The 27,967-nt window shown below is 43.8% G+C and overlaps 1 protein-coding gene across 5 annotated transcripts in view; it reads left to right on the top strand.

Annotated features, from left to right (window-relative positions):
- Positions 1-27,967, top strand: part of DGKH (diacylglycerol kinase eta) — a 215,421-nt gene that overhangs the window by 172,741 nt on the left and 14,713 nt on the right. For 4 of the 5 annotated variants that reach the window (XM_044286089.1, XM_044286090.1, XM_044286092.1 and 1 more), the window contains 11 exons: positions 194-311; positions 2,332-2,442; positions 3,021-3,117; positions 5,830-5,937; positions 10,252-10,365; positions 10,917-11,051; positions 16,335-16,501; positions 18,788-18,893; positions 19,682-19,774; positions 21,207-21,326; positions 21,441-21,549. In XM_044286089.1, the coding sequence (XP_044142024.1) occupies positions 194-311; positions 2,332-2,442; positions 3,021-3,117; positions 5,830-5,937; positions 10,252-10,365; positions 10,917-11,051; positions 16,335-16,501; positions 18,788-18,893; positions 19,682-19,774; positions 21,207-21,326; positions 21,441-21,549 (1,278 nt within the window). Of the gene's footprint in view, positions 1-193; positions 312-2,331; positions 2,443-3,020; positions 3,118-5,829; positions 5,938-10,251; positions 10,366-10,916; positions 11,052-16,334; positions 16,502-18,787; positions 18,894-19,681; positions 19,775-21,206; positions 21,327-21,440; positions 21,550-26,403; positions 26,535-27,967 lie in introns of all 5 variants that reach the window. The other variant, XM_044286093.1, reaches the window with a different exon arrangement.

The following is a 27,967-nucleotide window of genomic DNA, read 5'->3' as shown; positions in this document are numbered from 1 at the left end:
AGTTGTACTGAATCTTTTCCTATAAAACTATGTATCAATCTGCTCAGCTCCTCCTGCTCTATACCATTGTGCTTTCAGATTGCACTGCGTTTTGTGATGACAGGTTCTTGTTGAGTCTCTGGGCATCTTTATATAAAATATAGCGTCAGATCTACATTCTTTTTACTTCCTGTTTCTTACGTTTGTTCGCCAGGTTTGAGAGCAGGATTGGCGGCTTCCATTGCGGGCAGCTCAATAATTAACAAAATGTTACTGGCAAATATGGACGCAATTGGTGCTTCACCTTTTATTGATCCAGATTCAGACTCCTTGTAAGTAATATTTATTACAGTATATAAAGAGCTATAATGGTTTGTGGGGGGGTGTGAGTCATCGATCTTATGCCTATATAGATATTGGGGGTCATTTATTAAAGACCACATTTGACATGCCCATCTTAGTAAAAACCCTGCGAGATGTCTGTACACCAGAAGAGAAATCTTCACTTCCGAATCGGAATAGATTTCTGGTGTAACATGCGCTAGTTTGCTGGCACACATGTTGGTAAATGAGTCGGGCTGCAGAGCTTCTGCCCATGCCCTGCTGCCTCCTGCCCACACCTCGCCCACTTTTTGGAAAAGTGGAGAGGGTGTCGGAAACGGCACGTGCAGCATAGTTTGCAACTTTTGTACCCTAAAAGACAGGCATAGAATGTCTGTACATGGCCCCCATTGTCCGCGGAGTTCTGCTGGTGCTGTAGTCTACTATTATATACAGGCTGCATGATGTAGAGTGCTCGATCGACACGTTTACTGATGCTCTCCTGCACTGTATGACCGGTTAGGCTTTGCTGTATTATGGAAATACATAGTAATAAATTTGTTATTGCACTATTAAAGGGGTATTCCCATCTCATATTGCTAGGATATGCCCCCATTGTCTGACAGGTGGTACCCGCACCTATCTCTAAATTAAGCCTTGCATGCGCGGCCACTGCTCCCATTTATTTCTATGGGGTCGCTGGAAATAGCTGAGTATGTGGTGGGACCCACGTCTGCCAGATAATTGGGGCATATCGATATGCGCTTGGCAGCTGAAGGCATCTGTGTTGGTCTCCTGTTCATAAGTGCCCGCATTGCTGAGAATAATTGTTTTAATATATGTAAATGAATCTTTAGGAGCAACGCGGGAGTTGCCATTACTCCTAGAGGCTTGTCATCACACCTGGCCCAGTCAGTCAAAGTGCAGAGGGTGCGGCGTTTGCAGAGAAAGCAGAGCCTCTAGGAGTAACGACAACGCCCCCATTACTCCTAGCGGCTCATCTGTATATATTAAACCATAATTTTTGTCAGCAATGCGGGCACATATGAACATGGGACCAACACAGAGGCCTTCAGCTGCCAAGTGCACATGGAACAGGTCAGCCAGTGTCATAGGTACAAATCTGCTGACAGATGCCCAGTAGCTCAGTTATTGAAGCACATCGCTCATATGTTGCAATGTGTGGTGACTGTACAATATACCTCATTAAATTAGGCCAGCTGTTGTGGTCTTAAGGTGGTCAGTTTAGGTGGGGCTGTTGATCAGAGACTGAAGCTTAGATCCACTGGGGGGGCAGCTAAGCCAGTTCTACTTTACACCAGTTGTATAAATATCCCCCACTGACTTTTGAGGGACTAAGGTAGTCTGAAATATTTAATCTTTTGAGAAGCTCTATTCACCATGCTTTACACTACTGCTGCCTGTGCTTAGGTTGGCTGTTGTGTATAAGCTGTCTGCTGGTTTTCAATTCGGTTTCAATAGAATAATTATAATCGGCAAGCAATGCCTAAGCATAGAAATAGCAGGAATTTAAATGAAAGGAGAAATCAAAGGGGTTGTCTCATCTTGCCATTACTAAGGATAGATGTGGACACAGTCTTGACCACCAGCCGGCTGGTGTTCGCTGTTTCAGTAGCTGCCATTGCGGTGCTGAGTTAGGGATACAGCGTAGCTTCCTGTGCTACATTATTTTCATGGCTGCTAAGCATTGCAATGGACGCTTCTGAAACCGCAAGCGCCGGAGTGCTGCACTATGTCCCGGGCGGCCGGTGGTCGGGACTGTGTCTCATTTCACATAACGGCGAGATGAGACAACCCCTTTAAAGAAATAGAAATTGTACTGAATCGTTTTCCACAAAAATATCCATCAGTCTGCTCCTCCTGCTCTATAACACGCTGCATGTTCAGTGTAACAATTTCTCTTTGCATAAGATTATTTTTTTGTCTGAAACATGAACATGGTTATTCTCTTATTACAGTTATCTATAATCTGTTATCTGTTATTTCATTTCCCTCCTCTTCCTTCCTCAGAGAAGGTTATTCAGAAAAGTGTGTAATGAACAACTACTTTGGTATCGGTTTAGATGCCAAAATTTCCCTAGAATTTAACAACAAACGCGAGGAACACCCTGAAAAGTGCAGGTAATGACAAATCAATTGTTTTATACAAAAAAGTTGTCAATGACTTACATAAAACACATAAAACTCCAGAAAATTGGCAGATTTGTAACTTTTTAAGTGCCAAATTGGCCAAATTTGCGCAAATGGGATTTATTCAACCATCGCTAATTTCCAAAAGGGTCCATTCACACATCCGTGTGTGTTTTGCGGATCCGCAAAACACGAACACCGGCAATGTGTGTACTGCATTTTGCGGACCGCACACTGTCGGCACTAATAGAATAATCCTATTCTTGTCCGCAATTACGAACAAGAATAGGGCATCTTCTATTTTTTTCGGGAATGGAAATGCGGACCCGGATGTGCGGCCCCATAGAAATGAATGGGTCCGCAATTCCGTTCCGCAAAATGCGGCGCAGAATTGCGAATGTGTGAATGGAGCCAAAAGGTGATGTGGTGTGCTTAGGGCCATCAGCCCAGGCAGATTTATTATCATCTACGGCAGTTTTCTGGCATATACATCAAAACCAGATATTTTTTACAAGTGTTTTATATTATTAGCCGTGTATTTAATTTAGACCATTTGTAATTTATTACAGAAGCCGTACAAAAAACATGATGTGGTATGGCGTTCTTGGAACCAAAGAGTTGCTGCAAAGAACTTATAAGAATTTAGAGCAAAAGGTTCAGCTGGAGGTAATCTGGAGCGGATCGGTCTTAGGCCTCGTTCACATTTCCGTGTGTGCGTTTTGACGTCCATGGAAAATCCATCCATATGACGCAAACGCTGCTCAGCTAAAAATTCATTTCCAGAGCATCTCCTACCCATGGTCCATGAAACTACGACAGAACACGGATGCTATTTATGTTGTGTTAGTGGTTTTTCAGACCCATAGACTTGGGCCTCTTTCACACGAGCGTGACGGATTAGGTCCGGATGCGTTCAGGGTGCGTTCAGTTAAACTCGCACCATTTTGCAAGCAAGTTCAGTCAGTTTTGTCTGCGATTGCGTTCAGTTGTTCAGTTTTTTCCTCGTGGGTGCAATGCGTTTTGATGCGTTTTTCACGTGCGTGATAATAAAAACTGTAGGTTTACAAACAACATCTCTTAGCAACTATCAGTGAAAAACGTATCGCACCCGCACTTGCTTGCGGACGCAATGCGTTTTTTACACAGCCCCATTCACTTCTATGGGGCCAGCGTTGCGTGAAAATCGCTAAATATAGAACATGCTGCGATTTTCACGCAACGCACAAGTGATGCGTGAAAACCAACGCTCATGTACACAAACCCATTGAAATGAATGGTTCTGGATTCCGTGCGGACGCAATGTGTTCACATTGCACCCGCGAGGAATACTCGCTCGTGTGAAAGGGGCCTTAAATGTGCATGTTTGGTCTGCATTACGGAACAAATTTGTGCATGTCTGTGATTTTTCCAGTGACCCACAGTCATTGGAAAACCACTGATGTGTGAACAGATACGTTACAATCAGTGGTGACACGTGCTGCCCCTAGAAACCACCGTTCTGATAGTACAGCGTAGTGCCAAAGGCCGTAACCTTGTAATCTGGTTACATGTCTATGTGAGCAGAGACTAGGTGCATGAATTAAAGGGATTGTCCAGTTTCCAATGTTGATGACCTATCCTGAGGATAAGGCCACTTTCACATCTGCAGCATGGATTCTGGCAGAAAACAGCCTGCCGAAATTCTCCGGATCCAACACTGCCAGATACAAACGGAATACCCACCGGCCCTATTAAGAATAATAGGGTCCGTCCAAGAGCTGGCTGCATTCTGGGAAAATTTTTGAGAATCGGCCAGACACAAACCGCTGCATGCTGCGGTTTTTGTCCGGCTGGTTGCCGGCATGCTCGGCCGGATCTCCGTGCCACAGATGTGGAAATAGCTTTAGTCCTCCATATCAGATTGGCAGCACCCCCTCTCTTCATTATTTACCTGCTTGCCCTCGACCTTGCAGCAGCGAGCAGGTGTAATTACGTCCTCCGTTACATTCATCCGCCAGGTTATGATGCAGGGTACTGGTGCCGCAGGAATGACATGAGCTGCTGCCTATCCTTTGTGGTGTGTGGGGTTGTCTTTTGGGTACATGGTGGTATTTTTTTTTTATCTCTAATTTATATAAAGGCTAGGTTTTATTATCCGCTACCTCCTTTTTGGATCTTTTTGTGCTAGGCTTTAGTCCTGCCTACTACCACAGGGCAGTGAACTGAGCAGTGTGGTAGGTTGGGTGGGTTGCTGCAGCTTTTGCGATGCTGCCATTAGAACAATTGCCCACATTTACAAGGACTAGACCTTGTCTTAAAATGCACTTCTGTTTGGTGCATCTAGTTTTTGGGAAAATCCACAACTAGCTTGCCAAGGGGGCAATTCTTGGGGGCTGTGGGATGTGGCTTAGGGTACTTTCACTCTTGCGTTGCTGGATTCCGGCAGGCAGTTCCGTCGCTGGAACTGCCTGCCGGATCTGGCAATCTGTATGCAAATGGAAACCATTTGTAGACTGATCCGTATGCGAATCCATCTCACAAATGCATTGCAATCCCGGATCCGTCTCTCCGGTGTCATCCAGAAAAACGGATCCGGTATTTATTTTTGCATTTTTAAAGGTCTGCGCATGCGCACTAATCAGGATCCGGCACTAATACATTCCAATAGAAAAAAAAGGCCGGATCCGGCATTCCGGCAAGTGTTCAGGATTTTTGGCTAGAGAGAAAAATGCAGCATGCTGCGGGTTTTTTCTCTGTCCAAATACCGTAAAAGGATTGAACTGAAGACATCCTGATTAGTGTTGAGCGAACTTGTGTTTTAAGTTCGGTGTCTAAAGTTCGAGTTGAGGTTATCGAAGTATCCCGTTATGGATTCAAAATTCCTTTATGGCCCGTGGTAGCGGAATCCATAACGGGATACTTCGATAACCCGAACCCGAACTTTAGACGCCAAACTTAAAACACAAGTTCGCTCAACACTAATCCTGATGCATCCTGAGCGGATTGCTCTCCATTCAGAAGGCATTAGGATAAAACTGATCAGTTTTTTTTTTCCCGGTATTGAGCCCCCTAGGACGGAACTCAGTGCCGGAAAACTTTGACGCAGTGTGAAAGTACCCTTAGTGGGAAACTGGAGTGGCCTAAGTTTATGCCAGAATTCTGGTGCCAAGTTATGCACCAGTTTTATCTTCATGAGCCACTGCGATAAACGTGGTGCATCTGTAGACTGCTGCAAGTAATCTGCCCCAGTGGATTAAAGCTGTACTTTAAGCTGTGTACTGTTGCTTTATGCTGTATAGCTTATTTCCTGTCTTCTGTGCTTTACATTATATAAATTCTGGTCATGCAATCGCCTCTTGATGTTTTCTTCATTACTCTCCATTGTTTCATTCTTGGCAGTGTGATGGCCAGTACATCCCCCTTCCAAGTCTCCAGGGCATTGCGGTGTTAAACATCCCTAGCTACGCTGGCGGCACCAATTTCTGGGGTGGAACTAAAGAGGATGATGTAAGTCAAGCAGAACAGAGGAAGCCTATGTCAGCCTTGTTTCTTATTTTTTCTTCTTGCTGCGTCATGTAGGATCTGCTTACACTTTCCTTTCCTCGTGGTATTCTTCATCCAGTAGCTTGCTTCAGATTCCACGTCGTGGGGCTATTTTAGGCGTGGGAACCTCTGTACATTCAGTGAAGGAATCTTGTCCTACAAGAAGAATAAAATAACAAAGACTTTTCCTGGACGTGTAATGACAGAGTAGTCTTATGGGAGAGTGCAGCGAGATAAGAAAACCATGTCAGAGGTCTGTTATGTGCATTCAGTCTTACCAGTTACTTACTCCTATTGACCCGTAAACTCACATTTCCAACAAGCTGGTATTAAAGGGGATGACTTCTGGACAACTTTTGGACTTTTGATGTTAAGCTTAAAGGGAATGGAAGATGCACCCCTACATTTACTTAAAGAGGACCTCTCACTACTCTACAAACTAAAAACTAACTAGATCAGTGGGCAGAGCGGCGCCCAGGGGTCCCCCTGCACTTACTAGTATGCCTGGGCGCCGCTCCGTTCGCCCGGTATAGGCTCCGGTGTCTCAGCTCCGTCTGACTGATTTCTTGTAGGAGGCGTGTCCCTTGCTGAACTGCTGGCCAATCGCAGCGCACAGCTCATAGCCTGGCTATAAATGTGATCTCTCTCTCTCCTTATCTGTTCTGTAAGCTCCAGAGCTGAAAACAAACATAGTGGAAAACAAGGGAAGGGACGTCACAGCAGTACAGTGTATTTCACACGGTACACCTCCTGCTTCTGAGTGAAATACATCTAGCTGTGCAGCTCAAACGGAATGATATGGCTGAAAAAACATTTGGGAAGGCCAAACATAACTGTTCCTTTACATTTATGATTGTACAAAGAAGCACAGCCACTATGCAAACTTTTTGAAAACTCAGCTACGCTTTGTTTCCAGTGCAAATTCAGCCTTCGAATACTGTGCCAGTTACTATAATTAACTTGCCCTGTTAAGAATGAACTTATGCCCCATAAGCTAAATTAAGCAACCACTGGGGTATTGCCCTAGGTTTACAGGCTTAAAGAATGCTACGTCTTCCTCTGTTTATTCCTCCTAGGAATTTATGAATACATTGATAATTGGGTGTTACCTGTTGGGGGGGTGTCTCTGCACACTCAACCTGTCCAATCACCGATGACAATGTCAAACTATGTAGGGGAACACCTAGAGTGGTAGTGCCCAGTTGTCAATTTTTTTATACATTTTTAGGAGGAATAACAGAGGACTGGACAATACAGAATTCTAAGAAAAGACGCCTTTAAATTGTTAGGGAATAAAAACAGGCATGTAAGGTGATAGATCCTCATTAAAACAAATTTCCTGAAAAGCATGTTATAAATACAGACATTAATACTCTTTCTTTGGCTCCACTCCTGTTAGTCTTTTGGTCCTTTCCCTGTCAGGGCACAATTTGTACTGTTCTTCCTACTGTGAATGGTGCACATGATCTGTCGGATATTTCTAATGACATGCCACATATCCTAGACATCCATGATATTTACTTGATTAGTGACTATGCTAATGTTATAGTCGCTGACCCTCCCGTGCCCTGTTCCTATTCATGTCACTCACTCACTGTCCATGAGTGATGCAGACTGAAAATCTTAAAGGGATCACCCCATTGTTTTCCATATGACGAGCCCAATCTGGTACCTGATGCCCACAATGCAATGGATACTTATATGTGCATGTAAAAGCATGAGTCTCTGTATAGAATTAATTAAAGATAATTAAAGGGGTTTTCCAATTTGTTGAAAAATTTCCCCGAGGGGGGCGGGTTTCAGATGTTGTTAATAATAAATCATGGTATACTCACCTAGTTGAAGGGTTTTTCCGAGACTTAAATACTGATGACCTATCCTATCAGTAGTATCGAGACCCCCTACAGATTAGCTGTTTGAGAAGGGAGCAATGCTCACAGTAGTGTCGCCGTTTTTTCTCCCCTTTTCCTAGACCAGTGACACCACGTTCATCAGTGGAGCAGCTCAGCCCCATATAACTGAATGGGGCTGGGCACGGTACCAAGCACAGCCGCTATACAATGTACGGGTACTGTGCTTGGTAATCGGGGAGAAGGCTGTGGCGCTCACAGTGAGCGCTGTTACCTTCTCGAACAGCTTATCGGAGGGGTTATGGTTGTTGGATTCCCAACAACCATAACCCCTCAGATACTAATGACTTATCCGGAGGATTTTGTAAAACCATTTTAAAGGGTTTCTGTCATGAGAAATAACGTTATGTAGCTGACTGACATTAGCGATGTGCTAATGTCCGCAGTACATAACCGTGTGCTTTATAACTCCCTGCCTGCCGCCGTTCTCTTATAATAAAGACTTGTATAATATGCGAATGAGCCTCTAGGTGCTATTAGGGCGTTGCTTCAGCACCTAGAGGCTCGGTCTACGCACCCTTTGGCACACTCAGGTCCAGTTGATTGACTTTCGAGTTCTCCTCAGTGTCCTGTAAATGCCGCGCCGTCCAGTTTAGTATCCGGCGCAGTGAGTGAAGGACCCGCTCCTGAGGAGAACTCGGACGTCAATCAACTGGACCTGGGCGTGCCAAAGGGTGCGTAGACCAAGCCTCTAGGTGCTGGATCAACGCCTTAATAGCACCTAGAGGCTCATTAGCATATTATACAAGTCTTTATTTTAAGAGAATGGCGGCAGACAGGGAGTTATAAAGCATACGGTGATGTACTGCGGACATTAGTACATCGCTAATGTCAGTCAGCTACATAACGTTATTTCTCATGACAGAAACCCTTTAAATCCCTCACCGTTATCACGCTACCGCTTTACATGGCTGCAGCAGTGACTAAACCAAACACCACATGAGGCTGCTTCAGCCAATTATTGGCCACAGCAGACCCGTGTCCTATACTGCTGAGGCCTGCGATTACCTGTAGCAGCCACGTGGGATATATGTCATTGCTGCTGAAATAACCACAGACTTGTGGGGAGGGCCGGCAGTGGACTTAACTGGCAAGTATACTCTCTTTATTTTTTCCCATCTGTGCCTTCTTAGCCAGATTTAAAACCCTTTTCAATATTCACATGGTGTACAGTAACTGGTGACTTATCTTTAAGGGGCATTTCACATTGCGTTTGCAGTGTATAAGGCAGGCAGATTTCCCAAAATACAGGTGAAACGCCAAAAATTTGAATATCGTGTAAAAGTCCACTTATTTCAGTAATGCAAATTAAAAGCAATTGCATTAATACAGCTTAAAATTAGAATTTTGTGAAAAGGTTCAATATTTTAGGCTTAAAGTGTCACACTTTAGTCAGCTAATTAGTCCATACCCCCTGAGCAGAGGGCACCTTAGATTGAGACTGTGGGGTTTCATTAGCTGTAAGCCATATTCATCCAAATTATAACAGATCAAGGCTTGAAATATCTCGCTTTGTAATGAGTCTATCTCATATGTTAGCTTCACCTCTTAAGTTGAATTACTGAAATAAATGAACTTTGCACGATATTCTAATTTTTGGCGTTTCACCTGTATACTTCCGATACGTAGCCACACAGCGCTGCGCGGCGTAGGTTTATTGCAGGACGCCTGTACATAGAGTAGCACAGCAGGCTGCACTATTCCATTCAGCAGAAAAAAGGTAGAACAACATAACAGCCTGACGAAAGACAAAAGCACACTTTTCTGGCCTCTATCATGTTAATAGGGTCTATGGATTTGTTTGACGTATATGCCATGAGCTCTCTCATTGTATACAGCAGGGTGAATATAGCCTAATAGAAGACGTACAGTATATTAGCAGTCTATGGCAATATAGCAGAGTTACAATACAAATGCACGCTGTTACGTACTTCAGATTTTGGATTTCCTTTTAAACATTTATTAATAATGTTCATATTCAAAGGATATATACATCAAGTTATTGTAAAGCCTAATTACCAAGCACCGTGATATGGACCGTCCTTGATAGCTTCTACTGTGTTAGATTTACAGAAAACCACTTATGTTGCTTCTATATTGAGTAAGCATTTTAATTGGAAATCTATAATTTCAGTGAATGTTGTTTAAGTCATTACTACCCCCAGTCTAATTAAAGGGACGAGGGTTTTTGTGTGTTTTCATGGTTAACCTTTCAACACTGCCCCCTAATGTTCACTGTGAGTAATCAGAACGGACATAAAGCTCTCTAGATTGAGGATGGCATCAACTGACTAAATATCTTTGATTTCTTAGGTGACTGTTAAAAGTATATGTACTGACATACCTTGGTGTTATTTGCTCACCCCAGATATTTGGTGCGCCTTCTTTTGATGATAAAATCCTGGAGGTGGTGGCAGTATTTGGGAGCATGCAGATGGCAGTTTCCAGGGTGATCAAGCTTCAGCATCATAGAATAGCTCAGGTAAGAGTAATTTATGTGTTAATATGGATGTCAGGATTTCCATACTAAACTTTCTACAGATTTGAAAGGATAAAGGGGTTGTCTGCTTTTTCTTGGCGGGGGGCAATTCCTCCCCCTTGCCCTCCACGGACTTGTGGAAGGGAAGCATACTTGCACCCTGCTGCCAGGTTCCACACTTTAGTCCTGTTAGGGATCATGTGTGTCTCTGCATCCAATGACTGGCCACAGCAGTGACGCATTCCCATGCTTCACGTGGCCCATTGATGTGACGCATGAAGGTTACGTTTCTGCAGCGGCACACATGACCCCCCGTCAAACCATATGTTGATGAATGGACCTAGAGTGCAGCGTCGCGTAAGCAGGTAAGTATGCTTCCCTCAGCAGGTCCAATGACATGATGGTGGGGGGGTTTGGCTGAAAGGCCCCGAAGGTGAACAACCCCTTTTCAAGGGCATGTCTTGCTACATTACTTCCTGCGTAAAACCTCACTTAGATGGGCGTTCTCCACCTGTGCTCCTGCATCTTACTCTTTTGTATTTTTTCCTTTCCAGTGTCGATCTGTGAAGATCACAATCCTCGGAGAAGAGGGGGTTCCTGTACAAGTTGATGGGGAAGCTTGGATCCAGCCTCCTGGGGTGATAAAAATTGTTCACAAAAACAGGGCTCAGATGTTAACCAGAGACAGAGTAAGTCCGATTAGTATTACTTATTAAATCTGTCATTAGCCTTCACTGAGGAATATCCATTTAATTACCATTTCTCATCTTTTTATGTCTTTTTACCATTTTTCATTCTAAATAATTAAGCAATTTTTTGACTTATTCTGATGATTAAGTCACATCATTAATGCAAGAATAGATTTCTGGAACAGGCTGATATCCTTGCTGTGACAAATGGCTCTTCCTTTGTCTTCTGGCCTAGGAGGGGATGCAGCTTGTGCTGTGTGTGGTGGGCGTCCTGTATCAATATGGCAACAAAAATGACTGCATCAGTTCCATACATCCCAATGACTATATATGTCACAGTGTAATCCAAGTGCTCACCAATTTTTACATTGAAATACAAAAGTCTGATTCCTTTTACACGGACCAATGAGCTGTCAGATTATTGGGAACGAAACAGACCCTGACGGTTACTGTCAAATCATCGGAGATGAGGGCCGCATTTACATGCTGGGAGAAACAATTGATACAGTAACCACTGGTCTCCATAGAAAACCATTGTTCCGGCGCCGCAGATTGTCGTTTATGCATCACGATCTGCTGCACATGGAGTATGAGTTTCTATGCCACCCGAATGACATGATCAGCCTCATCTTTTACACTAATTGTGGAAGAAAAGGGACAGGCTCTCATAGGGTGATAGTTTCGTTGTGGATGACTGACAGAATAAATATAATCAGTTACGCTCACCTTTTTCGTGTTGTGCATGCATAGGCACATTATAATTATTACATTAGTTGTCTTTGTTACATAAAAGCATTTCTGAGATATCTGCTTTTTCTACTGCTCTTTTGAGGACCAAGGGGTGGGTAGAAGGCTTGGAGCACCGTTATGGTAACACCCATCTGTGATTAGGAAGGCTAGACATCACGCCCTTTATTCTCGCCTCTGCATCATATTTTTTTACTTTAAGGGGTTGTCCAAGTTGTCTCCCTCCTATACACTTGTATAGGAATGAGCCGTCCCATTAAAATGACGTAAACAATGAAGAGGAGGCAGCGCTGGTGCGGCGCGCATCTTCTCTTCAAACAGCTGATCGGTATTGGACCTGCGCCAATCTGATATTGATGACCTATCCTGAGGATAGGCGATCAATGGAAATAACTTAGACAAACCCTTTAATACTATGTATATAAAAAAAATAAAAAATACTAAAATCCTGCAGTTTTCTTTCTAACCGGTGATCCTCACCATAGACAGATACTGGTAGACACTCCTGACACACTTGTTCTCTACAGGTCTACTATTCAGCAGTCATCTCTTTATCATCACAGGCAAGATAACAAAGTGTATATCTGCGTATAGATATCGCCGTATCCACAGAGGTCACAAAGCATACTTAGAATGCTGTCCCATGGAAGTCAATGAACATCTTCAGACTGCAGGTTCCTGTGGGCCCTATCTCAGAATGCCGCTAGTAGCAGCTTAGGCAAGATGGCCGCCCCCATAATCATGTACAGAATATACTGTAGAATACAAAAACCTACAATTAGAAAATGAAAACACAGAATATTTATCAGTATCTAGTTTTAATTAGTTAAAAAACCTTGGTGATAGGTCTGCCGTGCACAGCCCGGTTTTTGCTTCCTGATTCATCGGTTAGGCTACTTTGTAGAATTTGGAGTCCACTTTCCTCTGTGCTGTTCCAGTCGATGAGTTTTGCAGCGCTGCCATCAATCAATGTGATACATTATTTTCCTTCTGTGCTGTTCGAGACTCCTGAGCAATGACACCTGTCACAATGTGTTCAGTGCGGTGACGTCTGCTGTCGTCGTCTGCAGAACCGACAATCTCTTTACGTTTATTGAGGGAAATGTATAAGATAGCGTTGTGTGTGATTGATGGTGGTGTAAATATGAGGCTGTAGCAGCTCAGAGCTACTGACTGTTCTTTCGTACATTACTTCCCCATAGGACATAAAATGTGTTAGTCTTTTTGAGGTTGGATTTTGAAAAGACCCCTCAGTCCCAACGTCTCTCGTACAATGATTCTGGCTGATCGCATTGCACCTGTGTCATGATGTAGCATGCCTGGAGGAGGAAGTATATTGAAGCTGCGGGCTGCCAGCACATGCCCCTCATTTTATGCCAGGGTTGTTTGGTACAAGTGGTACAGGTTGTTATTTGGAATATATGCAGGTCCTATAACAAGAGAACTAGACCAATGGTTATCCTATGATTAATGTAAAAAAAATGAAAATCAGACATCATATAGGACATGACAACCTCTTTCTAACAAAGTGAGAACATGCCCTGTACCTCACATGGATCCAGATGCCCTGGCACGGTCACAGTGGAGAGAGCACAGTAGTTGCAGAGAGCAGAGCCTCTAGGTGTAATGGCAACGCCCCCGTTGCTCCTAGAGGCTCATTGACATATTAAGACTTCATTTTTCTCAGCCATGCAGGCACATATGAACATGGGACCAACACAGATGGCTTCAGCTGCCAAGTGCACATGGAACAGGTCAGCCAGTTTCATAGTTACAAAGCTGCTGACAGATATTCTTTAAAGGGAACCTGTCACCGGGATTTTGTGTATAGAGCTGAGGACATGGGTTGCTAGATGGCCGCTAGCACATCCACAATACCCAGTCCTCATAGCTCTGTGTGCTTTTATTGTGTTAAAAAAAGATTTGATACATATGCAAATTCACCTGATATGTGTCCTGTCCCTGACTCCTCTCACTTACAGGGCTCATCCCAGGTTAATTTGCATATGTATCAAATCGTTTTTTTTTTTTTTTTTTTAACACAATAAAAGCACACAGAGCTATGGGGACTAGGTATTGCGGATGTGCTGGCGGCCATCTAGCAGCCCATGTCCTCAGCTCTATACACAAAATCCCGGTGACAGGTTCCCTTTAAAAGGTCCGTTTATGTATTATATTTGGTGGTCCTCCTTTTAGCCGCTTATTCCAAAATATCCCAAAAAGTTGCTGACAACCCTTATGGCTCTAACACTCTCCTGTTCTGGTCCTGTGCCACTGCCTGTTCCTGGCTGCCTGCGATCCCTGCTTGCTAGACCGCAGACAATTTGAGCTACAGTGGAGGAAATAATTATTTGACCCCTCACTGATTTTGTAAGTTTGTCCAATGACAAAGAAATGAAAAGTCTCAGAACAGTATCATTTCAATGGTAGGTTTATTGTAACAGTGGCAGATAGCACATCAAAAGGAAAATCGAAAAAATAACTTTAAATAAAAGATAGCAACTGATTTGCATTTCATTGAGTGAAATAAGTATTTGAACCCTCTAACAAAAAAAGACTTAATACTTGGTGGAAAAACCCTTGTTTGCAAGCACAGAGGTCAAACGTTTCTTGTAATTGATGACCAAGTTTGCGCACATTTTAGGAGGAATGTTGGTCCACTCCTCTTTGCAGATCATCTCTAAATCCCTAAGGTTTCGAGGCTGTCTCTGTGCAACTCTGAGCTTGAGCTCCCTCCATAGGTTTTCGATTGGATTAAGGTCCGGAGACTGACTAGGCCACTCCATGACCTTAATGTGCTTCTTCTTGAGCCACTCCTTTGTTGCCTTTGCTGTATGTTTTGGGTCATTGTCGTGCTGGAACACCCATCCACGACCCATTTTCAGTTTCCTGGCAGAGGGAAGGAGGTTGTCGCTCAGGATTTCACGATACATGGCTCCGTCCATTTTCCCGTTTATGCGAATAAGTTGTCCTGTGCCCTTAGCAGAAAAACACCCCCAAAGCAAAATGTTTCCACCCCCATGCTTGACGGTGGGGACGGTGTTTTGGGGGTCATAGGCAGCATTTTTCTTCCTCCAAACACAGCGAGTTGAGTTAATGCCAAAGAGCTCTATTTTGGTCTCATCAGACCACAGCACCTTCTCCCAGTCACTCTCTGAATCATTCAGGTGTTCATTGGCAAACTTCAGACGGGCCTGCACATGTGCCTTCCTGAGCAGGGGGACCTTGCGAGCCCTGCAGGATTTTAATCCATTGCGGTGTAATGTGTTTCCAATGGTTTTCTTGGCGACTGTGGTCCCTGCTAATTTGAGGTCATTAACTCCTCCCGTGTAGTTCTAGGATGCTTTTTCACCTTTCTCAGAACCATTGACACCCCACGAGGTGAGATCTTGCGTGGAGCCCCAGAGCGAGGTCGATTGATGGTCATTTTGTGCTCCTTCCATTTTCGAACAATCGCACCAACAGTTGTCACCTTCTCTCCCAGCTTCTTGCTAATGGTTTTGTAGCCCATTCCAGCCTTGTGCAGGTCTACAATTTTGTCTCTGACATCCTTGGACAGCTCTTTGGTCTTTCCCATGTTGGAGAGTTTGGAGTCTGCTTGATTGATTGATTCTGTGGACAGGTGTCTTTTATACAGGTGACTAGTTAAGACAGGTGTCCTTAATGAGGGTGACTAATTGAGTAGAAGTGTCTAACCACTCTGTGGGAGCCAGAACTCTTAATGGTTGGTAGGGGTTCAAATACTTATTTCACTCAATGAAATGCAAATCAGTTGCTATCTTTTATTTAAAGTTATTTTTTCGATTTTCCTTTTGATGTGCTATCTGCCACTGTTACAATAAACCTACCATTGAAATGATACTGTTCTGAGACTTTTCATTTCTTTGTCATTGGACAAACTTACAAAATCAGTGAGGGGTCAAATAATTATTTCCGCCACTGTATATGTCAGGATCACATGGGTCTTCGGCTCCTAGGCTAGACAACCCCTTTAACATGCAGTATCTACAGTGAGAAGCCAGGAGAGATGACAGACTGTTTTATGGACCACAGTTACTACCTATACATGGTAACCTTATGGGGCAACACATGCTACTTATCTGTTCATTATGTTGCTCAAGTGCGTCAGATATAAAGTATGTGGCACTGTGACTTATGTAATGTCATAGTGATATGTCAAAAGTTTTGATTGGCGCGGGTCTGGATGCTATGGCCCCCACTGACCACTACAACATGGGGGCAGTAGCGCTGTCTCACCTGCTAGCTGATATGACAGTCACACTTCAGGGGAAATTCTGGTTTGCCATTTTAATAATGTATTGGGCATTGCTGCATGCATAGACAACAGGCCAGCTGCCCGCAGCTGCCAGTCATGACCTGCCAGGGGGAGACACTTCTCATGAGATATGAAAACATATGATGCAGATCATTGACGGTTTTACATCCAAACAGAAACCGTTCCAGCGATGCAGATCCTACTGGAATCAGTGCAGTATGTGACTCTCCAAAGTGTTGACCTGTGTTCTCTCTGAATAGGCTTTCGAAAATACCCTAAAGTCCTGGGAGGATAAGCAGAAGTATGACTCCTGCAAGCTGGCCCTCCGCCCCCACCTGTACTCCCCACAAGCGGTGGACTTGGCTTCAGAAGAAGAGGTTGCACTGATTACCCTCTGCTCACAGGCGGCGGAGGAACTCATTTCAAGGTAGATTCAATCCTCAGGTGCCTCCCAGTTCTCCAAATGTGTTCATATCTGCCCTGTGCCTGGGCTGGATTCTGTCCTCCCAGTTACAGTACGTTCAGTTACAGTACGTTCACAGTGGTTTTTCTAAATCTAGTAGCCTTGTCCGGCATAAAGGCCGACTATTGGCCGGACAAAAGCCATTGCACGCAACAGTCTTTGTCCGGCCAAAACACGGCATTTATGCAGGAAAACAATCGCATCACCGCAGGACCCCATTATAGTGAATGGGGATCCGAAGGTATACTGTACAGGTCTGGCATGGTGGTCCGCTGCCGTAGATGTGAACGTAACCTAAGCTGTATTCCCCATTCAGGAGGGTTAGTTTTTAGTTATGCTTAGACGCTACAATTCCTAATGGCATATTCAAAAATGTTTATATTCCATAAGTTCTCTTAGATAATTAACTCTTGGCCAGCCATTCTGAAGATCAATTGATACTGTCTGTTCCTGATCTCCATCATTTAGAAATCCTTTCCAAATGGGCCCCCATAGACCTGTAAATCCAGCACTTGTCACCCGATTTACAAGCAGTTTTACTATCCCATTATCTCGAATTTATCTGACCATAGAATTTTAAAATAGACAACCCCTAGTATAAATTATAGTCTCTATTGTATGTTTGGCTGAATGTCCCTGCTTACATCTGATTAGTTTTATATCCTATAATTGCCGTTTCTATGTGAAATAACACAGCTATCGCAGCTAGATACTCTATCTGTAAGACAGTGAGGACATCTTGTGGACAGCATAGGTATTGCCTTATAATTAACACTAGCTACCTTTTTTTTCTAGTGTGCCAAATACAACTGATTTCTCTGTAATACTATTATAATTTCAACAGTCTCATCTATTTTAGTGAATTAGTTTCCACTATTTCTTTTGCTTGTTTCAGTATCCTTAAAGGAATAAAAGTATTATTAATTTTTTATTATTTATTTTATTTAACGCCACATTCAAGGGAAAACTTGACCGGGCCCCATAGAAATTTTTTAAATGCACCCCACCCCCAGCAAATTCTTAGCAACTTCTTTCTAACCCCCACTCCTGTGGCTAGTCAAGATCGCGCTTTCAGACGAGGCCCATCAGCCGCTCCGTCAGTTTTCTAGAATGTTACTGCATATTATGTCATTGTATAATACTGAATTCGGGCCTCAAAGCACCCCCTATTGCTACGCCCCTGGATACACCCTTCCCATCCCACATCATCTTTTCTAGAAATCTGAACGGCACATCTGCCTACTTATACACCAGTGTATTGTGGCAGAATTGGGTAAGGAACGTTGAGTGACAAACAATTGTCCGGTGTCACAGCGTCCCACTCAGTTATACAGGAATTTACTAACTGACCAAACACTGTAGCTTAATTAAGTAGATCCTGTAGTGGATTTCACCCCTTCAGCATTAAAAGAGGCTAATCCGCTAAGACACATTAAGCTGTCCTCATTTCCACTGCACTAGATATGTGTGTGTGTGTGTATATATTTATATTTTACTAATATGGTCCAAAATGAAGACTGTGCACGCATAGGGGGAGATTTATCATTTTGTTTGCGCCAGAAAAGTGGCGTTAATGGCGAGGTAGGTAGGAAGGGAGTGTGGCCAGCCGCTGCAACAAATTAATTTTCTTCTACTCCAGTTTTTTGGCACAAATGAAGCCAGAAATCCACGGCAGGCAGCGCTGAGCTGCTGTAGATTTCTGTGTAAGCACACGGACTGCCGCAGAAAGCACCAGTCTTGATAAATCTCCGCCTTAGACATCTTAAACTGTTCCAGATTTTGGATCACAGTCGTTAAAGCTGGATGATAAATCTGATGCATCTTTAGATGCCTAGGGCTCAGCAACCTCCAGCACTCCCGCTGTGGTGAAACTACAACTCCCAACATGCTCCATTCACTTCTATAGCCAAGCATCTGTGCATGCAGGGAGTCATAGTTTTGCCACAGCTGGAGTGCTGAAGGTTGCTGATCCTTGGTCTAGTCTAACGTAACACCGCTTATATGTTGGCTTAGGTTACTCCAAAAAAAAGTTCCACACCCTTTTATATAAAGCCACATCCATTTCCACCCAGCTTTGCCCCCTTGGTGGACAAGTCTCAAAAAGCATCTTAAAGTATCTAAAATACATGTGGTGCAAAGCATATATGGCATTTTTTTGGCACTAATTGAGCAAGAACGATAAATCCCATCCATTTATACATTTGATCATCATCCTAGCTAAATACATTATACATTTTTTTTTCTCCACAGAATATGTGAAGCTGCGAAAACACATGGTTTGCTGGAGCAGGAGTTGGCACATGCAGTGAACGCCTGCTCACATGCACTAAATAAAGCCAATCCCAGGTTTCCTGAGGTAGGTCGGTAGAGCTCGTGGAAGGAGGTGATGGGTCTATTTTGTGTAAAACTCCCATAGCCCACAGTCCCGAACCTGTGCTATTCCTATGTGTCCCATCGGATATTGTGTCATTGTCCGTGTGGAATTTTCCTTTTATCAGCCAGTGATCAGGGATAACCACTGACAAAGGCCGGGATAACACATTGCAGTTTACATTTCCAGTCCAGAAACGCTGTAAAATTCAAATATTCCATAGGGACAATCCATCAATGTCCCTTTCGAATTTTTATTCATTACCATGGCCTGCCAGGTTACACCATGAGCTCCCACAGCTCATCGTACAGACCCTGCTAAAAACAAATCCCAAAACTACTTTGGAGGTTTTTGCATCATTTAGATGAATATGAGCCAAATCAGCCTAATGAGTATAGGGGTTCCCCAAATTTTCCCATTCAGGAATTGGGGAAGCGGGATTGGGGAGTTGGATTTGGCTTTGTTCTCATGAAAAATAGTCTTTGTAAAAGGTGTCTGGTAGTGGCTTATTCTATTGTCCCCAATGAGTACACATGCATGCTTAGCTAAGCCGAGCATACATGTGTATAGGAGAGGTCAGGAGGAATAGCTGACCATTTGGCCACTGCTGGAAAAGGGAACAATTCCTGCACAGATCCTCCAGTAATTCCATCTGAGGGGATCTGCGCAATGTAAGGTGCCCCAAAGCTGCCCCATCTCCTTATAAAAGGAGTCATGTTTGACCTTTGTTTCCAGAAGTTCCATAAAAGAGTAATATTGTTTTCTAATTGTAGAATCTCACCAGGAACACTGCCATAGAGGTAGCGGTGAATGTGAAGGCCCTGCACAACGAGACAGAATCTCTCTTGGTTGGGAGAGTACCACTGGTAAGACCTTGATGTACTCAATACTTAAAGGGGTTGTCTAGTGGCTTAATATTGATGACCTATCCTCAGGATCGGTCATCAATATCAGATAGGCGGGGGTTCGACTCCCAGTTCCTTGCAGATCAGCTGTTTGGGAGCGTCACTTCTTCAAAGTTACCTGCATGCAGCAACGATGCAGTGTAATTGCAATTGCTTGTCCTATTGACTTGAATCTGCTGATACTACAAATGATCTTGAACGAGTGCCGCGACCCCTTCAAACAGCTGATAGGCAGGGGGTGCCAGGAGCTGGACCCCTGACGATCTGATATTGATGACCCATAATGAGGATAGGTCATCAATATTAGGCCACTGCACAACCCCTTTACTGCAGTTCTTACAAAGTAAGCAATCGTTTACTTGAAAAAAAAAAAAAAATCCCGGTGCACTTGCAGCCACAACTTTTGTCTGCCTATTGCTTCAGGAGGCTTGAATTCTGTGCAGCTCCTTGTCGTACACTTTGTTATAGGAAAGCAGATCTCCAGTGCAGGTTTAAACCAAATGATACAGTCCAAGATGCCTCTCTAGAAAGCTGCCGATCCAGTGCATGCGCTTTCCAGTCCCCTCCGCTTACAGGTGGCTTTAGCGGTCAGATGCCAAACTACTGACCTCACCACTCAGCAGTAGAAACCATGATACCAGTGACACATCATGTGACTGCTGTTGCCACTGATTGGCTGCAGCAGTCGCATGCTGGCCTAAGTTTTTATTTTTTATGATGGAATGTGTACTGATGAATCTGAGCGGTTATTCTTTAGTCACAGTTCTGCATTCCCTTCTAGGCTTAAGCTGGGCAGCAGCACTCCTGGCCTTCAGTTTGTGCATGAAACGTTTTTACACTTTGCTTGCAAAATAGGCATGTAAAGTTCAATTGCCTATAGCGCTTTTTAATCCGTGCACTACTGACGGATGTACGGATTGCAGTGCGGGGCCGCAGTGAGCGTTGTATTGGCAGGAGCTCTTGTCTTTGCCAGCTCTGCTCTCCACCAAAGCCTGGCATAGCATATTCAGTGTGCTGTGCCATGCTTTAGTGGAGTGGGTGCAGGCATGAGCACCAATGTGCTATGCAGAGCTCCTGCCTGCACCCGCTTACACCCCTCTGCTAAAAGCCTGTACTGATACAGTATGCAGAGCTTTTAGCAGAGCGCGCACAGGCAGGAGCTCTGCATAGCACTCCGGTGCTCATGCCTGCACCCACTCCACCAAAGTCTGACATAAATTATTGAATGTTCCTATTTTGCAAAGAAAACGTTAAAAAAAAAAAAAAAAGTGTATTACAAATATTCATTTTATGGTTTTTAGAATATATTTTAATAAAGTATATAGAAATGATTTCATTCATACATGGCTGACATTTCTTGCACTTTTTTAGTGATTTCCTTTTGGTTTTGCAGCAGCTGGAAGTTCATCATGAAGAGCTTTTGTCCAATGCACTGCATGACGTGGAAGTAGAGTTAACTAAGCTAGCGGAGATCCCCTGGCTATACTATGTCTTACAGCCAGATGAGGAAGAGGTACATGGCATGCACTTCTGCAGCACCCATAAGAATGCGTCATTTTACTGCAATGAGTGATATCTGCCCTAATGTTACTGTCCTAACTGCGGTATTTTCTTGTTACTGAAACAGGATCCTCCCCTGGAATATACAAAAAGGAACAGTAGAAGCACAGTATTTCGTATAGTGCCAAAGTTTAAAAAGGAGAAGGCTCAGAAGCATAAGTCCAGCCCTCAGCCTGGTATGTGTCTGCCAGTCGTGGTAGTGTTGGGGCAGATGGCACACTGGGTTTATGTCATCTTCCCCATTATACGCCATTCCTTGATGAGACACACATGGTTTCTCATCACTGTAAAGTGTGGTAAACTCAGACCTTACCATATGCATATGTCGAATACATGTGTAACACAATCACAATTAAACCTCGGCAGTCTGTTACATGTGCAGCTACCCACGCCTGTCCCATCATGCCAGTATAGCGTCAATGGTGTTCTGTAGATATTCACACAGGTCCTGGTGCTGCCAGCTGTAACAGAGGTCATGTAAGTGAAAGCTGGCATCTCTGGTTATACCAGTCTCTGCACATGCCTCCGTACGGTATTAACAGATGTCTTAAATGATTGTCTTCAGATACTCTGAACCATCCCGACACTGCAGCTAGCTGTGTGCCAGGTGACATGCTTTGGTTTTACTCCATGTGCACTGTGTTTTACAGTAAGATTGACTTCATTTGCATAATAATGGTAAATGGAGCCGATCCCTAAATTAATCACAACTTAATGTTATCAGAGTCTTGGTATTTCAGTACTGTACAGGCATTTCTATTGGTGATATGGTACTGCCCTGTAAGGTGCACTCAAGAAGAGAGCAGACATCTATAATGTGGATATGACCTCCTTCTGTGAAGTATCGGAGTGGAATATGTAATTCTATTATATTAAAATATCAGATTAAGGCTGTGTTCACATCACGTTTATGGCCTCCGAGATCAGTATCTGATCAGTGGGGGTCAGACACCTTGGACCTCTGCCAGTCATCTGTTTATGAAGGCACTAGCGGTAGCTTACCAAGCACAGCACCGTACATGGTATAGTGGCTGTGTTTGGTATCACGCTCAGCCCTTCGCTTCAGTGGGGAAGAGCTGCTCCTAGGACATGTGATCGATAAACATGACATCACATGGCCTAGTAAAAGCTGCAATAAGGCATCTGTGCTACCACGAGCGCCACTGCCTTCTCAAACAACTGATCAGCGGGGTCCCTGGTGTCGGACCCTCACCAATCAGATACTGATGACTGATCCAGAGGATAAGTCATCAGTATAAAGACCTCATAAAACCCTTTTACCATATGTGCCATACAGAGGGTAATTTTTCTTTTTTTTTTTTGGCCTCCCTCTCGCTAATGTAACCTCATGGACACATTTAGGCTACTTTCACACCTTCATTTAGGTGCGGATCCGTCTGGTATCTGCACAGACGGATCCGCACCTATAATGCAAACGCATTTTTTTTTTTTCATGATAATGCAAACGGATCCGTTTTGACTTTACATTGAAAGTCAACGAGGGACGGATCCGTTTGAAAATTGAGCCATATTGTGTCAACTTCAAACGGATCCGTTCCCATTGACTTACATTGTAAGTCTGGACGGATCAGTTTGCCTCCGCACGGCCAGGCGGACACCCGAATGCTGCAAGCAGTGTTCGGGTGTCTGCCTGCTGAGCGAGCGGAGGACAAACGCTGCCAGAGTGATGCATTCTGAGCGGATCCGCATCCACTCAGAATGCATTAGGGCAGTACGGATGCGTTTGGGGCCGCTTGTGAGAGCCTTCAAACGGAACTCACAAGCGGAGCCCCGAACGCTAGTGTGAAAGTAGCCTTAGCCTGTACATTCGGCGCTTTCCCAGGGCTCTTGCTAAGCAAAAACATGATGTAAACATAGCCTTAGATGGGCCAGATTTCCACCAGTGTTGGTCTAGAACTTTGGAGATGAGCTGCTAACCCAACTTTGCATTCATCCACTGATGAGCAGTGTACTGTGCACATACTGGGACAGCAAGTCATGTTGAAGAGACCCTTCTGTCTCCATCAGATCAAGTGTGGAGAAGCCCTCCAGCCTTCCATGAAGAGGTACAATTGCCACTTTTATTAAAAACTCCTTCTACGCTGGAACAGAGCATCTCCCCCTCTTCCCATGGTTCACGCTCTGTCCCAGTGAGGAATTATGTGCCCTCTGTTAGCAGGCTTACATTTCCCCTGTTTTTCCTGTTCCATTGTATTCTACTCAGTCCTTGGCATCCATTTTTAGAAACCTTGCAGGGCCACGTTTATCAAGGCGTGGAAAACGAACTATGACTGTGATAGGTTTTTGTTCATTTTTCTTCTTCCCAAATGCTATGCCTTGATAAATTCGGGTATAAGAACTTATTGCATTTTGAAATTGGTAGTTGCTCAGAGTATTGCACATAGCCTGCGATTATAGTGTCATAGCCTGCGATTATAGTCTCATAGCCTGCGATTATAGTCTCATAGCCTGCGATTATAGTCTCATAGCCTGCGATTATAGTCTCATAGCCTGCGATTATAGTCTCATAGCCTGCGATTATAGTCTCATGGTCAGCAAAAACATATACTGTGTTAATATCCATGTGATATAATAAATCTTATAATCTCACAAGTTCTCTTAGCTACGTCATATATATTAATAGAAATCGTCTTGTTTGTGATAATATTCACCCCTTTCCTGTTCTGTGTTAGCCTAAATTTTCTTGAACATCGCCAAATTAGTACAAAACCATAGAAATAAGACAAAGAGGTCCAGTACTGGAATTCACCAGTTAATATTCTTCTTAGAGTTGGACTTTCCTCCTGTCCCCCTAAAAAAAAAACTTATTGTGGGCTAGATTAAGAAACCTTTGATACTGCACACTGAGGCCCATCTACTACCCCCAAAGGCTTGATTTTGTTTTGTAGCTTTACTTACTTATTGACATCTTAGAAGTTTAAATGTCACTATGATCTATACCTGTTATGAGTTGGTTTTCCATTCCAGTCAGAATTATATTACTAAAAGTAAAGCTTTAAATGCTGTGGACAGTTTGGGGGCTTTTTTTAACTAAAATACAGTATATGTATTTTTGGCAAAAATAATTTTTGGAATTAGATATACATTTTTTTTAAATCAACTATTTGTCTTCTGCATCCTGCATATGTTTTCCTACATTGCAAGCTGCTCAGTTCCATTAAGCATGAAATCAATTGCCCCATGCTGGTCAAACAGGACAAATCGCGTGAACAATCTTTTTTCCAGACTCCACCATAAACATGCACGATGTGCTCGGCTGAGCATTCATCTTTATTTCAGTGATAAGTTGTGTTTTTAAAGGGGTTATCCCATGAATAATGTAAAAAATGAAAATCCTACGTACTCTAGTACATGACAACCTCTTTGTAACAAAGCTAGAACCAGCCCTGTTCCCCACATGATCCATCAGCTAGTGGCAGTTGATAGATAAAACTGAGCATGTGCGACCACCTTAGGGCTCTTTCACATCTGCGTTATAGTCTTCCGGCATAGAGTTCCATCGTCGGGGCTCTATGCCGGAAGAATACTGATCAGGATTTTCCTAATGCATTCTGAATGGACAGTCCGTCCTTCAGGATGCATCAGGATGTCTTCCGTTCCGGAACGGAACGTTTTTTGGCCGCAGCAAATAGCGCAGCATGCTGCGCTTTTTGCTCCGGCCAAAAATCCGGAACACTTGCCGCAAGGCCGGATCCGGAATGAATGCCCGTTGAAAGGCATTGATCCGGATCCGGCCTTAAGCTAAACGTCGTTTCGGCGCATTGCCGGATGCGACGTTTAGCTTTTTCTCAATGGTTACCATGGCTGCCGGGACGCTAAAGTCCTGGCAGCCATGGTAAAGTGCAGTGGGGAGCGGGGAGCAGCATACTTACCGTCCGTGCGGCTCTCGGGGCGCTCCAGAGTGACGTCAGGGCGCCCCAAGCGCATGGATCACGTGATCGCATGGACACGTCATCCATGCGCATGGGGCGCTCTGACGTCATTCTGGAGCGCCCCGGGAGCCGCACGGATGGTAAGTATGCTGCTCCCCGCTCCCCGCTCCTACTATGGCAACCAGGACTTTAATAGCGTCCTGGGTGCCATAGTAACACTGAAAGCATTTTGAAGACGGATCCGTCTTCAAATGCTTTCAGTACACTTGCGTTTTTCCGGATCCGGCATGTAATTCCGGCAAGTGGAGTACACGCCGGATCCGGACAACGCAAGTGTGAAAGAGGCCTTAGTGAGCAGGACAGAGAAATGAGAAAAAAGAGAAAACGGTAGGTGGTGCCTTACGTATAGATTTAAATAAATAACTCAGTAGCTATAAAACATTTTTAATTAATTGCAATTATAAAATAATTCTGATACAGGTGCTGGTTGAAAAACTGTAGAATATTTTTCATAGGACAACCCCTTTACTAAGCCACTACCAGGCTCCCTTGGCAGTAACATATCTCCCGCTGGACCGGAGTATGACCATTTAACAATCCATAATGACTAACAGAGGATGGTCAGCTAGTCCTGAAGAAACGGATTGGTTCGGCTGACCTTTCTCTTCTGTGTTTGGCTATTTGCTGAGTATTAAGCCTTCTCTCTGCTCATGCCAGTAATACTGTCACTTGTGTATGGATAAAGAGCTTTGTATGTTATGCGTCTGAACTGTCTACCGGAAGCAACTTTGTATGAGACCAAATGTGTACCTTGCACCACTGATCCTAACCTGTAGAGCAAATTCTTTGTATTTCACGGATGGTTTACTATTAGTAGACAACCCGCTTTAGTGAAAGACGAAGCTGAAAGCACGGCTGCAAAGCAACGAACCCAGTCCTTGTACAGACATTTGTTTGAATTACTGTTGATTTTAACCTGCATGCCCGAGAAATCAAACCATTAGGTCTTGTTTGATACCTTTTCTCTTTTCCCTCTGCTAGCACTGCATTTCTGTTCTCCACTCTTTGGCCTAACCTGTGCTTGTTATGCATTTGTGCATGTACAAATTAAGGGGGTTTTGCTCTTAACTTTGTTAGTTCAAAAATGGGGCACAGATGAAGTTGCAGCTTGGCTGGATCTGCTCAGTTTGGGAGAGTACAAAGAAATCTTCATCCGTCATGACATCCGAGGTTCAGAGCTAGTGCATCTGGAAAGGCGGGATCTTAAGGTATTTCCTTTGTGCTACTTTTTCCGCTCTCTTAAGATTTTTTTTCCTTCTTGTTGGAATCAAACCTCTTTCCTGTGCCCTTCTTGTTGTGTGCTTGTAGCTTGGCTTCAATGACGATCTGTCTGTAACTAATCCGCACTGTTCTGTGGCCTGCACTCCCTGTGTGTTACACTGCCATTGCAGCCTTCAACATCAGCATTACTGGTACCATGAGCACAGCCTTCGTACTGTATGATAAATTCAGAACCTGGCTTACATAAATCTACAGTATAAAATCTTTGAAGAATACATTTTCAAAATTTCAGACAAAGTGGGATCAGTGTGGAAGGTGAAAAATCATGCTAGTGTTTTTATTGCCGTCCTTTCACTCATGTGATGTGCCTAAATTCTCGTCATCAGCTAATGCATTCATCGTGTCTCGCTACATACTGTCTTTAATTTTTTTTTAATTCATGTTCTCCATCTCATAATGGTGATACTATTTCTGATTTAGTTGTGGTTCAGAGCTATTCTTCTAGTCTTTTTTATTTATTTAATTTTTGTCGGTAACCATTGACAGGACAAGGCATCCTACAATTGCACTGGTGACACTGAATTCAAGGGAGCAGTCGTACCCACGTAATAGCTGTATAGCGGAGGGCTAAAGTTAAAAAAAAAGAACTAAAAAAACTTAGAACTGGCCAGTACTCCCTACTCCCCCCTTCCCAGCAGGAACTGCTTGGCACAGGGGCAAATAACATGGACATGTTGTGCTCCCTGAACAGCCTATCCATATGGGCGCTAAATGCAGCAGAAGCGGACAGCCACAGGTTAGTGAAGCAGGAGCAGTTGAGCCAAAAACACACCCCCTCCCCCCTTTCCGGGTGGCGAGTGTGGCCACAGTATTCTCTACAGTAAAGACAATTGGGTATCAATTTCCCCTCCATTGGCCCACATATATTTCCTATTCTCTTAGGTGCAGACAACAGTAAATTAGAAAAAATTTTTTATACTTATTAAACCTTATTCTGTAGTTTTAATAAAGAGTAGGGGTCAAGTTTAGTAACTTTAAAACACAGCACTGCTGCATGTACAAACAGTGCTGCCATACACACTGAGCAAACACAGCCCTTCTACATATACATCTCTCGTACACACATGCTATTATCATTAGTAACCCTTTCACTACCAGCACCATACATGTTTGGCGCTGGTGCGATCATTAAACATGGCGCCTGCTGCACTGCAAACAGCAGAGGCCCGCAGCTAATGTCCATGACCAGCAATAATACTGATTGCGAACATTACAGCCTTTAGATTCCGTGACCAAGTGTGATCACTGCATCTAAATGGTGAAAAACCCAGGAGCGTGCACTTCCGGGTTAATACTGGCATCCCCGTGCGGCGAAAAGGGGACGCCAGTAATTAATTCTAATAGGCTGGGTTTCTCTGAA

The sequence above is a fragment of the Bufo gargarizans genome, chromosome 3, assembly GCF_014858855.1.
Source record: "Bufo gargarizans isolate SCDJY-AF-19 chromosome 3, ASM1485885v1, whole genome shotgun sequence".
NCBI lineage: Eukaryota > Metazoa > Chordata > Amphibia > Anura > Bufonidae > Bufo > Bufo gargarizans.
The sequence above is the reverse complement of the archived record's forward strand: the minus strand, read 5'-3'. Positions and strand labels throughout refer to the sequence as shown.